General features: G+C 40.8%; 1 protein-coding gene across 16 annotated transcripts in view; it reads right to left on the bottom strand.

Annotated features, from left to right (window-relative positions):
- The window catches only part of Emsy (EMSY transcriptional repressor, BRCA2 interacting), a 67,925-nt gene that overhangs the window by 36,929 nt on the left and 16,754 nt on the right, over positions 1-14,242 (bottom strand). For all 16 annotated transcript variants that reach the window (XR_012908359.1, XR_012908358.1, XM_075953276.1 and 13 more), the window contains 3 exons: positions 11,684-11,943; positions 4,593-4,869; positions 1,345-1,599 (listed from right to left, as the gene is read on the bottom strand). Coding sequence is in view for 14 of the 16 variants with exons in the window: in XM_075953276.1 (XP_075809391.1) it covers positions 1,345-1,599; positions 4,593-4,869; positions 11,684-11,943 (792 nt within the window). In the remaining 2 variants the exon portion in view is untranslated. The remainder of the gene's footprint in view (positions 1-1,344; positions 1,600-4,592; positions 4,870-11,683; positions 11,944-14,242) is intronic.

Below are 14,242 nucleotides of genomic sequence, written 5' to 3' on the forward strand. Positions count from 1 at the left end.
CATGTTGAATTCAGTAAGTATTATGGAAACAGTTCTGAATATAATGAACCATAAGCAGTAAGGTCATCCAAGGAAAATTATTTCTAATATTTCTTACTAACGAACAATAATCCTGTATAATGTCCATGCAGAAAGAGGCTCCAAGAAATAACCACACACAAAAAAATTCACAAAATCAAAAGGCAATTCTACTCAGTCCTATGCAAACCAACTGACCATGAAAGAGAAAGCCAACCACATAAACACATTTCCAAAGAGGATCTTAAGAACTCTGACCCTCTCAGAAAGTGGCAGGCCTGGGAAGCCACCCTCTAAAGGACTAAGTCACTCTGGAGTGCTACGTCTAGTGGGATGGCGTGAGGAGCTCTTCAGTCCACACAGTGGACTAATGGAGTTACAAAGCAACCACCACTGAAAGGCTCTGGGGACCACAGGGCAGCCCCATGGGTCAGAGAACTGACATCAAGCCTGATCATCTAAGTTCCATCCCAAAGACCCACATGGTGGAAAAAGAGAACCTGTTCATGCAAGGGATACTCTGACTTCCACATGCACACCACTGGCACACATGTAGGCACAAACACATGTTCTTACTCAGAACATGTGCACATACACACATGTACACACCAAATATAAATAAAATGCAATAAAAAAGAATGTCCTGTGTGGTGGTTTGAAAGAAAATGGCCCCCAAAGAGAGTGGCACTATTAGGTGTGGCCTTCCTGGAGGAAGTGTGTCACTGTGGGCTTTGAAGTCTCATAAACGCTCAAGCCACGCCCAGAGAGGAAAAACCACTTTCTGTAGCCTGCATATCAAGGTGTAAAACTCTCGGCTTCTCCGCCACGTGAGCCTGTATGCTGCCATGTTCCACCATGATGATAATTTACTAAACTTCTGAACCGTAAGTCACCTCATGAAACGTTTTCTTTTATCAAAGTTGCCATGGCCATGATGTCTCTTCACAGCAACAGAAATCCTGACTAAAACACTCTGGAAAGGGGTTTTACGGCAAATAGCAAACAAAGAAACGTCTACCTAACCAAACCCAATAGTTAAAATCACGTTCCGTGACATCTGAGACAAGACCGTTTCTCTTTCCCCTCCCTCAGCTCTGCAGTTACAAAGAGCATGGTCCCTTCTGCACAGCTCTTAGCCAGAGGACATTCTTTTCAGGAGAATCAGGACTTCAGCTTATCCTCCTCACAGCTGCTTAACGCCAACTGAAATACCACAGAGAATTTCCAATCCATAGTAGAATCCAATAGAAACAAATACCAAAAGGACCACAAAACCCCTAAACATCTGGTAATGAAACAGCAGCCCTCTTGCATTTTTCCAGTTACCTGACTCCTGTTTGATCTGAATGGTAGGCTTGATGCCAGGTGGCAACGGTGACTGCTGTGGCTGCTGCTGCTGAGACACTGAGGAAGGCTGGGCCACGGGCTGCTGTGTCTGCTGCTGCACTTGCTGCAGCTGCTGCTTAGGAGACTGCTGATGCTGTTTAGGAAACTGTGCGAGAATCTGGGTAGGGGCACTCACTAAGCTTTTGGGGGAAGGAAGTCTTGTTGATGCCATTTTGATTGCTGATGTGGATACACCTACAGAAAAGTAAAGAAGATTTAGGGCATTTGGGATTTTTGGATTTCGGCTCAGAGGAAGCCACGATACAACTTTCTTCAGTCATTCCAAATTGGGTTCACCCGACACCAGCCGCCTCCACCATACCACCCAAGTATGACCCCTGATAAGATCAAAGTCATGCACCTGATGTGCACTAGAGGTGGTCAGCGGCATCCACCTGGGCCCCAAAATTGTCCCTCTGGGTCTGTCTCCAAAAATTTGGTGATGAAATTGCCAAGGCAACTGGTGACTGGAAAGGTCTGAGGATTACACTGAAACTGACCATCCAGAACACAGAGGCCCAGGTTGAGGTGGTGCCCTCTGCCTCTGCCCTGATCAAGAAGCGTCCAAGAGACAGAGAGACGCAGAAGAACATTAAACACAGTGGAAATATCATGTTCCACAAGATCGCCCACATTGTCAGAGATCTTTCCGGAACTATTAAAGAGATCCTGGGTACTGCACAGTCTGTGGGCTGCAATGTGGATAGCCGCCACCCTCATGGCATCAACAGTGGAATGCCCAGCTAGTTAAGAAGCAACAAGAGAAAATATTTCAATAAAAAACTATCTGATAAAAAAACAAAAACATCAGCCAACTAATGTCTTGGGAACACGAAGGATCAAATGTAAAGTCAACTACTATTAAAAAAAAAAACAAAGCCATTTACTAAGTAGACTAACTGCAGTGCCCACTCTTGGTTATATTATAGTCTTGCTTCATCGACAAGCTTCTAATTTTTCTGTAATCACCTTACTTATTTTCATTGTAGTCTAATTCTAGTATCACTGCTGGCTGCTATTCTAACTCTTTCTTCCCTTTCTAACAAAGCAGCATCTTTCCCCTTGAGAAACCACAGTCCTGGGCATTGGCATACACTTCCAGGGAAGCCTGTCCCTAAGTCAGCTCTAGAGGATAATTCTCAATTGACCTAAGCTTGCCATGGTACTCCATTACTTTTCCAGCAATAAGGTAAAACTAGTTATAGCCAACATGCTATGAGAGGAATCTTCCTGGAGAACATCTAGGTAAGGTATTCTCTCTTTTCTAGGATTTTTTTGTTTTCCCTTGGTATTTTCATGGCTATGGTGCCTACAATGTATGCATCTAACCAACAGCAGAGTTACCCAAGGGAAAAAAAAATTCCTTACTGGCCCAATGATTCACCCAACTTAACTGAAGACTTCTGTCTTATGAACTTCTGAAATAGTAAAGCTTCTTAGACACCAATCAGTCAATCGGCGCTTACTCATGTGCAGTCATTCATTCACTCTTCACATTTTGCAAATAAATGTAGACATTAATCCAGTCAGACTCAGAATAAGTAATTTATTATACATTTGGATGCACAAAAGAATGAAGGGAATACTACTAAATCAAACATGTTAGTCTACCTTTGGAAGAATTATGAATGAAGCTACATTAATAATTTTGGTTAAATATGTGTTATGGTTTAAGTATATACCAGAGTCCACGTATTAAAATTCAACCCCAATGTAAAGTCTTAAAAAGCTGGAAAAGTCAACTGACTTAATGACTGCAGTTTAGAACAGAGCCTTTAGAACACCATAAAACTAAGCACGGTAGTCTGGACTACCGTGACTGAGGATCAGTGGCTTTTTAAGAGAAGGTACACACATGCACTCCTTTCCTCTTGCCATGTGACCGCTGTGTACGCTCCTGAAGCTCTGAAAGTACATCACTAGATGGAAGTTCCTGAGCTTAGATTTTCAAACCATAAGCCAAAATAAACCATTTTCCATTATAAAGTTACCCAGCTTGAAATACTTCATTATACCAAATACAATATAAAATAGTTGAAAGTTGCAACAGGAACTTTAGGGAAAGAATGACACCCCAAAACCGTTTTTATGTAAGAAATTGTAAAGTTGGGCCAAAGAGACAGCTCAAGGGGTGAAGCATTTGCTGTGTAAGCTTGATGCTCTGATCTGATCCCCAAAGCCCACATAGAGGCGGAAGAAGAGCAGCAACTCCACAAAGCTGTCTTCCTCCTGATGTTAAATGTGGACAGTCATAAAATTGGGAGGACAGGGAATCTGACAAGGACAGAACCCTATGGAGTAAGAGAGCAGAACAGAGATTTCTTCAGAGCTGGTCTAAATATAATGAAAGAAACAATACCAGCAGGTACAACATAATTGGAAGCAACGTACTGCATAAGCTGAAACAGGCTCGAGATAGGAGATCTAAGGTCAGCAGAAGACTGTCACACTATTGTGAAAGGAATTCATGAAATCCATAGAAAACATGAGGAAAACCACAAAATGAAAGAAAAAAACTTCTTACTACGTAAGAGAAGGTAGCAACAGAATAAAAAATGCAACCAACCTAACTAATTTGCAACGGCCCATTCTTTGGTCTTTGGAGAGCAAAAGAACATACCTGAGATGACCAAAACATTAGTTACAGCTTGGGATCTTGAGCAAAAATCCAGAAGAACCAAATAAGGAGCAATCCTCTAACAATAAACTGTTTTCAAACACACAGAAAACATACCAATTCACACCTCTCTCTATGATACCAGCACCAGACTTTCAAATAACAAATCACACATGCACAACAGCAGGTACAATACGCTGTGAGCCTTCCCCTAAGGAAAAGCCTAAGCGTGTGTCTATCTGCTTCCATGTTATAAATGCAAGAACTTAGAAAGGACAGAACAAGGTGCAGGAGGTCAGAGAAGAGAAAACTGCAAACACTTCATTCCCAGGCTAAGGGAGGGTGAGCAGGGAAGTTTTCGCTGACCTAATACACTTTCTCTCTCTCTCTCTCTCTCTCTCTCTCTCTCTCTCTCTCTCTCTCTCTCCCTCCCTCCCTCCCTCCCTCCCTCTCTCCCTCTCTCTCCCTCTCTCTCTCCCTCTCTCTCCCCTCTCCCCCCTTCCCTTCCTCCCTGTTGTCTTCAAAAGTCCCCCACCACAGGGACAGAACTAAACAGTGGCTCTCCACTCACCTTGTGCTACTGTTGACATGACCACAGACGGTGTGGAAGACACCACAGCTGTCACTGCAACTGTACTAGAAACAGGTGATGGCGTGGAACTGCTGTTGCCACTGTTGCTACTGGTGACCAGAGAGGACTGTGATGCAGTTATAACAACAGGTGGCTTCTGAGTTGTGGACGCAATGACTGATGTTGGTACAAGCTTAGTGACTGCTGCATAGTTATGGGATTTGGAGAGAATGTTGGGCACGAAGGTTGAACTTGGTGATGTGGTCACTATAATAACCTAAAGGAGGAAAGATAAGTTATTTTCATGTACCTACTATATACTATCAATGTATTTAAACTCATATAATTTAAAACTAGTTTTGCAATAGGAAAAACAATTCAATAGAAAGGAATATACAGTTAATTGAACTTATATGAACACTTTCCTTTACCGGCAATCATCAAAACTACACCAATCTCCAGCAAGTAATTTAAGAGGCACTGTTCAGTATTGTGCAGGATGTGGCTGGCTCTGGGAACATCCCAGTACACCATTCGGGGAATGAATCCACACCATCACATGAGCAAGCAATCTGGAGATGTGTTCACCTGTAAATACTTATTGAGCATCTACTATGTGCCAGGCATGGTTCTAGACGCTGAGAAAACAAGAATGAACAAAACTCACTTGCATAGAGTATACATTCTAGTGCAGAGAGAGAAATAAAAACATACATGACATGTAGAAACAAATGGAAAAGACAATAAGCCAGGGTAAAGAAAGAAGGACGGTTAGAGTGTATAAACTTCTCAGTGAAGAGCTCTCTGTAAGGTGACATTTCAGCAGAAACCAGAACGAGGTATGAACCATGTGCTAGTCATACTTAGACAGACGCTCAGTGGCATGGGGAGTGGGAAACAATAGCTCTGAAGACAAAAGCAAGCTTTGGATCCTCTATGGGACACACTGGCGTTGATAAGGCACACAACCATGGAGAAGTGATAGAGGACCAGACAATGGAAAGTCCTGACAGCTCACGCCATGCCAGCAGCAATACTTCTCTGTCATCTTCCTCCATAACGTTCATAACCTTATTAACTAATAAGGAGAAGAACATCAAGCAAAGTCTAGGAGTGAGGCTAACTAAAACACCTGGCCTGTCAAAGTTATTTAAAAAAAAAAAAAACTAGGAAAATCTGAGAAACCTTCACAGTGAGAAGTGTCTAAGGAGACAGGCAAACAGAATGTGGCATCCTGGGGGGGATCCTGGAACAAAGGACAGGAAGGAAAACCCAAGGAAATCCAAATAAACTATGGTCTTAGGTTAATATTAATAATGCATTATTACTGTAAGTTAAAACAATGCATCATACAAATAAAAATATTAATAGGGAAAGAGGTGTAAAATATGCAACTTCTACAAATTTTCTGTAAATCTAAAACTTCTCAAAACTGAATCTATTTTTTAAACGTATCTGTCTGTGGATGGAAGCTATAGTGGGCAGTAACAGCAGACACAGACAAACGAGGACTTCCTATGAAAACCAGCAGACATAGTGGCGACCACCGTTAGTTACACCTTCTAAGTGGACTAGAAGGATGTGCTCCCAGCCTGGAAAGCCAGGTTTAGCCAGTAAGGCTGAGAGACCATAGAGTAAGCAGCAGTGCAACTCAGAGAACAGCACGGAATAAAAGACCCATGGCCAGAACCACCCGGTGTGCTGAAGACAGAGAGGAAAGCAGTGCAGAAAGCCTACAGTAAAGGGGTTATAAGCAGAAGCTGATCAATATGAAAGCCAGACTAAAGTATCTGGATTTCATATTAAGAACAGTTAAGCCATGGGAAGATTTTAAGCACAGAAACAAGGTGTGATATCTATTTAAAAAGATCATTCCTGTTGCCATGAAGTGAGAGGCAAAGTTGAAGCCACTCCAGCAGGCCAGAAGAGAAGTGGCAGCAGTCTCCTGGGCTGGGGGTTATCAGAAAGGAAGGGAAATGATCAGATTCAAACTATTCTGACAAGCAGAGAAACTGAAACTTGTGGAGTTCCTAGAGCAGAACCAAGAAAAGCTCCCAGAGCTGATATGTGCACATTTTATTTAGTTGTCCCCGATCCCATGACACAGACACTATTATTATCCCCATTTCACAATAAAGAACATAAAAACTACTTATGCTTTGGTGGTACGCATTGCAGCTTTATTTTGGGGTAAGCAGTGTAATAGTAATACCCAGTTTTTTCACTATAATCATTTGTGCCTACCTAGGACAGAACAAATTGTTTTGAAAAAATCCAAAGAAGTTATGGGAGAAATTCTTTCAGTTTTACATTGGTCCTAAAGAAAATCTGAAGTTAAATCAGTCAAAAATTTTCTGAGTGAGTCTGTATTTGGTATCTACATCAAGGAAACATAAACCATACCATCCCTGCATATTTTCAGTGTAACAAAGAACTTAAGACATGAGCACTTGTCCAGTACGTTAAGGAGTCTGCTGTTTAAGCAGACATGTGGAGAAAGCTGGTGAGTGTAAGCACACGCAGGCTGGAGTAGCAAACAGTATGCAGTACTATTATACAAACTGACAAGTGCACCAATACGCCAATAGGTCATACGCTTCAGAGTCAAATGAGCCTGCACTTAGAGCACCCTGCCTCTGCCACTTTCAAATGACAGGCCCCGGACGTGTTAAAATCTTTAGGCTCCAATTTATTTTTTCTATAAAACAGGGATAATAATTCCAACCTTACAAAGTCAAGACAAGGATTGGATGATACAATCACTGAAGCATCTACTAGGCACATAGCAGGTGGTCAATATGACAGCTAACAAATGGTGCTTACTAGACGCTCACTGCCCCTATTTAATGTAGATGGATACGAATAAAGCATTGTAGACCACTTCTATCCAGAAACAATATGGAATATACTGTGTTTGTTTTATTAGAAACATGTTCTTTCCTTCCCTGCCTAAGTCTGATATCCCTGAGTATGCAAAGAATCCACAGCTACCAGACCCACAATAATAGGGTATTAAAGGCAATTTGGTTTCACTTTTGCCAATCCTGAAGCACTAGCCACAGCTTCCAAGAGGCACAATGCCGATGGCTGCGGTACAAGAGGATTCTCCAGGCCTGGCAGGAAAAGGAGAAGGAAGTATGTACAGCTCAAGTATCTGAAACTTCAGAAGAAAGGCGGGATTCTAACTTAAGAAGGAATAAATCAGCTGGAGAGATGGCTCAGCACTTGAGAACACTGGCAGCTCTTCCAGAGGTCCTGAGTTCAATTTCCAGCAACCACATGGTGGCTCACAACCATCTATGAGATCTGGTGCCCTCTTCTGGTGGGCAGGCACACATGCAGACAGAACATTGTATACAAAATAAATAAATTTTAAAAAAAGAAAGAATAAATCTAGGGTCTCCAGAAGCACATGTAGATTACAGATACAAATGATAAAACATACTTTGAGATTTCAATACACAAATGATTTCTGATCTGTACAGGGCTTTGCTTCCCGAACTTGAGTTCCACCCTGGAGAAATCACTTACACTTTAAAGTTGCTTATTACAACAGGGGAGATTAAAAGGTTTTGAAGCCAAGTGAACCAGACAGTGTTTCTTCAGGCCATAATTCAAATTACTGACCTTCTAGCACTCACAAAAACTCCTTAAGAGTGCTGGGACTTGCACCCTAAGGACAGAATGAAAAATATCAATCAAGCACATGAAAGCATAAAGCTATATTCTGTTGCTGTTTGCATCTGTGCCGCATCAATGTTGTTTTAAATGAGGCATAGTCACATACGTGGAAATGTACCTATGCTGAAAATGCACAACCTATTTATTTAAATGTGAATACCGTTTACAAAATCAGAAACAATTATACTTAATGTAAAGTCACTTTACTATATAATTAATTGTTAAGTTGACTTAAATACAAAGTATAAGAAATCCAAGGTAAATACAATTAGGACAACAGCCTTGGATAAAAATATTTTTTTTTAAATCCAATTACCCAGAAAACAGAAAACAAAACAAAGCATGGAAAGTGTATTCATTAGTCCTCGCCACTCTCTAAGTGTCCAGAAGGCTTTAAAGCAGATGTCAGAGGAGGAGTGACGTAGGAGAGCACAGCCTTACAACTGGATCACAGCAGGTGCTCAGCAATTATTTGTGGAATAAATGAGTCCTAGTTTTTATTTAATTTGCCTTAAATGATTATTTTGTTTAAAACACAAGTAAACCTAAATCTCTAAATCTGAAGATTCATGGTATGACCTATACATGAATTTGGAAAGAAATGCGCCTTCTTAAAAGCATGAGTCCGACAACCTGAAATACTCATCCTCCCCTCAAAATCCTGACGACACAAAAAAGTCAGTAAGGAGAAAGAAGAAGAGAAAGTGAAAACAAAGCACCCAGACTCCACTTACAGGGAGTCCCATCTGTTACAAACCTTTCTCACATAAAATCTACCAAAGAAGATTAGAAAGTTAATGATGTGAAGCCATGTTTATTAAGCACTCACTGTGTAGGCTATAATTATTTTAGGTGAATAATCTCACCTAATTCTCCTGGCAACTCTTAAGAAAAACTATTGTAACTTTTGTTTTAAAAGGAAACAGGTTCAAGGAGTTGTTAGCAGAGGGCCAGTGATACACACAGCTCTGGGGAAAATGACTAGACAGTACTGGGTCAGATCTACTTATGTGTGGACTGATTTGTTCATTTATTAATTCATTCATTCATTCATTCATTCAACAAATATTAACTAGCATCTAGCATAGCTAAAACACTGTTCAAAATACTAGGGAATATTGTAATGAATAAAACAGAAATCTAAGCTATTCTCAGTAGTCTATGGGAGAAATAGAAAATAAACTTGTAATTTATAACATCAACTACTTAACAAACTTCATAAATAAAAATGAAGTAAGATTTAACAACCTGAAGCACAGTCGTATAATAGTCAGTTGGTGTCAAGGACAGCTTAGGATGGAGCTAGGGATGATACAGCTCAGAGGTAGAATACTTGTCCAGTATATACAAGTCCCTGTGTTCACACACACACACCTACAAAAAGAAAAGGGATTCCATACCACCATAAAAAAGTGGCCTTCAGAAATGCTTCCTTGAAACCAAGAAAAAATGCAAACATGTTCAATAAACACTGAAACCATCAAAGACAGTTAATTTCAACGTATTAGTGGATAAGTTTCAGTGAACCAGTAGATTAAGACATTTGAAATAGTTCGTTATTATTAGTGAAATGTTGACTTCCAAAAACAATTTGAAAAACAAAAGAGCTCGCATTTTTAGGTACATGTCCTGTGGCACATCTTAAATATTCAACCTCACATAACTCTTGTAATAGTCTCTGACTTGGCATTACTCTTGTCCCTGAGAGAAGACTCAGAAACGTTTACTATCTCATGTAACACAGCTACTTCCACATTGACTCTAGAGTACTGGGAGTCAAGTTTATAATACTCAAAGCAGGAAACTGGAAGATTCTTGCCGATGAACCTGACCACCCTAAGGACAAGTAGCAGAGGGACAGGGTAGTTAATGTCAGTTTCATATATAAGCTGACTGCCAGATGCTTAAGGAAATTCTGAAAAGAAAAACATTGAGTAATAAAATGAACTAGTCAAGATAAAGAACATGAAAAAAGAAAAGCAAACCAAAATACTTATAAATATAATCAAATAAAAGAATACAATCATCCCACCAAAAAGCAGGCTATTATTTTTAAAAAGAAAAACAAGGGCCATCTAACAGAAGAAGGAAGAGTTATTAGAAATTTGAAGTATGATGGTTGCCAAGGATGTTAATGCAATCAGGCATTCAGATCAGCCGTGCTACATAGTGAGTCACAAGTCAGACTGAACTAAATAGTGAGATCATTTCACCAAGAAAAACAGAATATTATAGCAAAAATGAACAATTCCATGCAAGTATTACAGGATACTAATCAAGAGTACAGAAAGTGGTGATACACATTCACCACGCTAGGGCCTCTTCTAACATCTTCACATATATTACTTGCTATATCCAAAGCTCTTATAGACACACTGGGCTCTCCCCCTCTATTTCACAGAGAAAGCCTAGGTAATAGAGTTTAGTTTCCCCATGGTCAAAAAAGCTAATGGCAAGCTGGATGAAAATCAAGGAAGTCTAGATTTCAAGACCCCTACGCCAAGCCACTGTTACAGTGGGGGGAGGGGGAACGGACGGACATGGAAAATGGGAACGAATAGTAAGAGCCAATCAGAAGATCAATTCAGAAAGTTCCACATTCTCTGTAAGTGGCCCACAAAGGAAATGTAGAACATCGAAGAGTTAGCCCAGGAACTTGTGAGGACTGAAGGCAGGCGTGTGACAACCTGACGGCAACTCCACAGTCTCCAAAGGTGAAAGTAGAAGCTAAACAACAGAATGGCGCTGGGCATCTCAAGAACACTGCTGGAAGCTGGAAGCCAAGTGAACAATGTCTTTAAAACTCTCAGGGGAAGCTTCCCTTTGTACACACAGGGTCTCAAAAAACTTCACAGTCACTAACATACTGGGAACCTCCTAAAGGACATGCTTCAGTAAAATAAATAATCTAATACAAAGGGAAGAACAGAAAGATGCTCAAAAGGAAACCAGAGAACACAGGTGTAAAATCAGCGTCAGGTCACCAGAATCCACACTAGCGTGTGAAGACTGGGGACTGCAAGAACATGGAATTGACAGAGCACCAGCAACAAGGTTGGAAGTGGACGCATGACAGCACACACAGAATAAAAGGGAGAATACATTCATTCACTTACCCATACCCCTTCTCTTCCCTAACTCTATTGGCAAAGCAAAAGTGTCCTAAACACAAGACCACATAAACAAAGACTTTAAAACTTTTCTAGTTTGTTTCAAAACAGCATTACAATTATCAAATACAACCCAAGTCTAGAAGCAGACGTGACAGCTGTCACCTTGAGCAAGCCATCTGGCAACTAAGCCTCATCTTTAAAAAGTGGATGGTAATACCTATTGCAATGCCTTCTGTGCAGATTAAACGAGAGACATGAGCGCCCATCACAGCGACTGGGAGCCCCTCCACCACATACCTTCTGTGTGGTTGTGTTTGTCGTCTGTGTGGATGGTTTGGTGAAAGTTATTTTCACAGGTGACATGTGGGGTGGTAAGGAGTTGGCAATGCTCTGCATAATGTTGCTCATCTTGGGACTGCCACTCACAGGCACAGTGATAGTCTTTGAGACCGGAACGACAGCCTTTGGAACTTCCTTCAGAACCACAGGAGAAGAACCAGAAGAGTTTGTCCGCCTGCGTTTCCTGGGTTTTTCATCTTCATCTGAACAGCTGACACCTGAAAGACAACGATAATATTCCTACTTACACAAAACTAGCACTGCCTCTGACACATTGTTAAAAATGTCTGTGCCAATCTTTGCCTCTCCCTTTCCTTTAATTATTTTAATGTTTATTTGATATGCATTGGTGTTTTGCCTACATTTATATCTGTGTGAGGGTGTCAGATCTTGGCGTTACAGACAGTTGTCAGCTGCCATGGGAGTGCTGGGAATTGAACCTGGGTCCTCTGGAAGAGCAGTCAGGGCTCTTAGGCACTGAGCCATCTCTGCAGTCTCACCTCTCTCTTTCTTTTACGCCCAATCTACCATTAAGTTCTACAACTTTCCCTCAGAAAAGTTGTTTCTCTGAACATGCACCATCTTCTCCTTAAACTACTCCTCCACTGGGAGCTTCTTGTCTCTTTTCTGTATTTTATAGAAAAACCTCCTAAAAGATGCTCCTGCATCTTACCACTTCTATTCTACACTCGTCTATGCTACAGCAAATCAGGAAATTTCGCAACCTAAAATTCCCTAAGTTTGTATTTATTTCCCTATCCTCCAAAAATCCCTGCCAGACCAAACTTCAAGGAACCCTATCTTTTCAGGTACACAATACCAACATCCTAACCCAGTGACCCCTAAAATTGTGACCCACTAAGCTTCTCACCATTGCCCAAAACTGCTTCAGCACCCTCTTATCTGAGTCTGTCTATCAAAGACCTCTTCTTCATCCTGCTATCATCACCCTGTAAGCCTCCCCTTTCTCCTCTGAGTAAGCACATAAAGCACTTTGTACACCCTCTCCTGTGCCACTTACCACGTGACAATCTGACTGTCTAACGAGCTCTCAGACAAGAATGACAACGACTATTTGGTCTCTCTGGTACAGTGACTTGCACAAAGACGGTAAATGAATAATAAAAACTAACATTGCTTTTGAGTATAAAATGTAATTTGAAAGTGCATTACTTTGTGAGATAGTTTCTTCATGTTTGAGATTCACTAAGTGTAGTTTTAAAAATGATTTTTAAAAACTAGGCCCTGACAGTCATTTCTAAGACCACATTGGTTAAATCTACAGAAACCTGAGATGAACTTAACAGTCCACGGTTCTTAGCATTTTTTATAGCCTAAAAACCTCAATTCTTTATTTTTATAAAAGTTATATGACAAATATACAAAGCAACATACATGGGAAATTTCTACAGAGCACACATAAGAATTACATAGTATGACTCATGGAATTGGTAATAAAATGTAAGTCTTTAACAGCTTCAATTTTTAGACTCTATACAGGACTGGCAATGACCTAAAAACCTGTCTAAAAAAGGAAAATGTCACCTCTAAAATAAATAAGAAAATTCAGTTTATTACTATATTGAAACCAACTAAAATCAAATACTAATGATGCAAAGCAAACAAAATAAAACATGAAACAGTTTTTAAAATAAAATTAAGAGACATTGATAGGAGCAAAACTGGACATCCAACTGTTCTTGTGAGCCAGGTATGGGAGCAGAGCCGCGAGCCAGCCCTGAGGAGGCTGAAGCAGAAGGAGCACAAGCTTGAGGCCGGGCTGGGCTACACAGTGAGATTCTGTCTCAGGAAAGACTGCTGTTTAGTGCAGAGAAGAATCAGGAGTTCAAACTTTCCTAAAGATTATGTCAACTGGAAATATAAACGGTAGCCTCTAGAAAGACGGTGACAGTAGAAAGACAGCTGGACTGGAATCCAGGGAAACACCGAATAGGCACATAAGCACAAGCCTGCAGTCCCTACTCATGTCTGTGTTCCGCAGCCGTCGAAGATGAGGATGGCTAGGACAGTACTGTGCAAAGGCAGATTTCCCACAGAGCAAAAAATGATGGCATTTCTCAAATTCCAGAACTGAGGAAAGAGCCAACACCTAGTCATATACACAGAAGAGAAGTCTTTAGAACCTTCAAAAACTAACCACTGAAAACAGTTTGTGACCTGTGACTGGTCTAACCAAAGCTTAGACTGCAGCATTTTGTCCAGAGGGCCTGGTCACACTGAGACCTCACTTACATCACTTCCTCTTGGCAAGACAACCACATGGAGGCAGGACCGGCAGGACTTGGAGAATTAACCATTGCTATGCTGCCGCTTGGAACAGGGGTAGAGGTTGGGTTTGACGTGGTACTTGTGTAGCAATAGCAAACCACTACTGAAGAAATTATTTAAAAAAAAAAAAAAGAAAAGAAAGTTTGCTGTTAACTTTCACCACAACTGTCCAGACATACAGAGAAACTGCTTTTCTTGTAGGCCAACTTTACCATTCTCATGTGATCA

The sequence above is a fragment of the Microtus pennsylvanicus genome, chromosome 18 (genome assembly GCF_037038515.1).
Source record: "Microtus pennsylvanicus isolate mMicPen1 chromosome 18, mMicPen1.hap1, whole genome shotgun sequence".
Lineage (NCBI taxonomy): Eukaryota > Metazoa > Chordata > Mammalia > Rodentia > Cricetidae > Microtus > Microtus pennsylvanicus.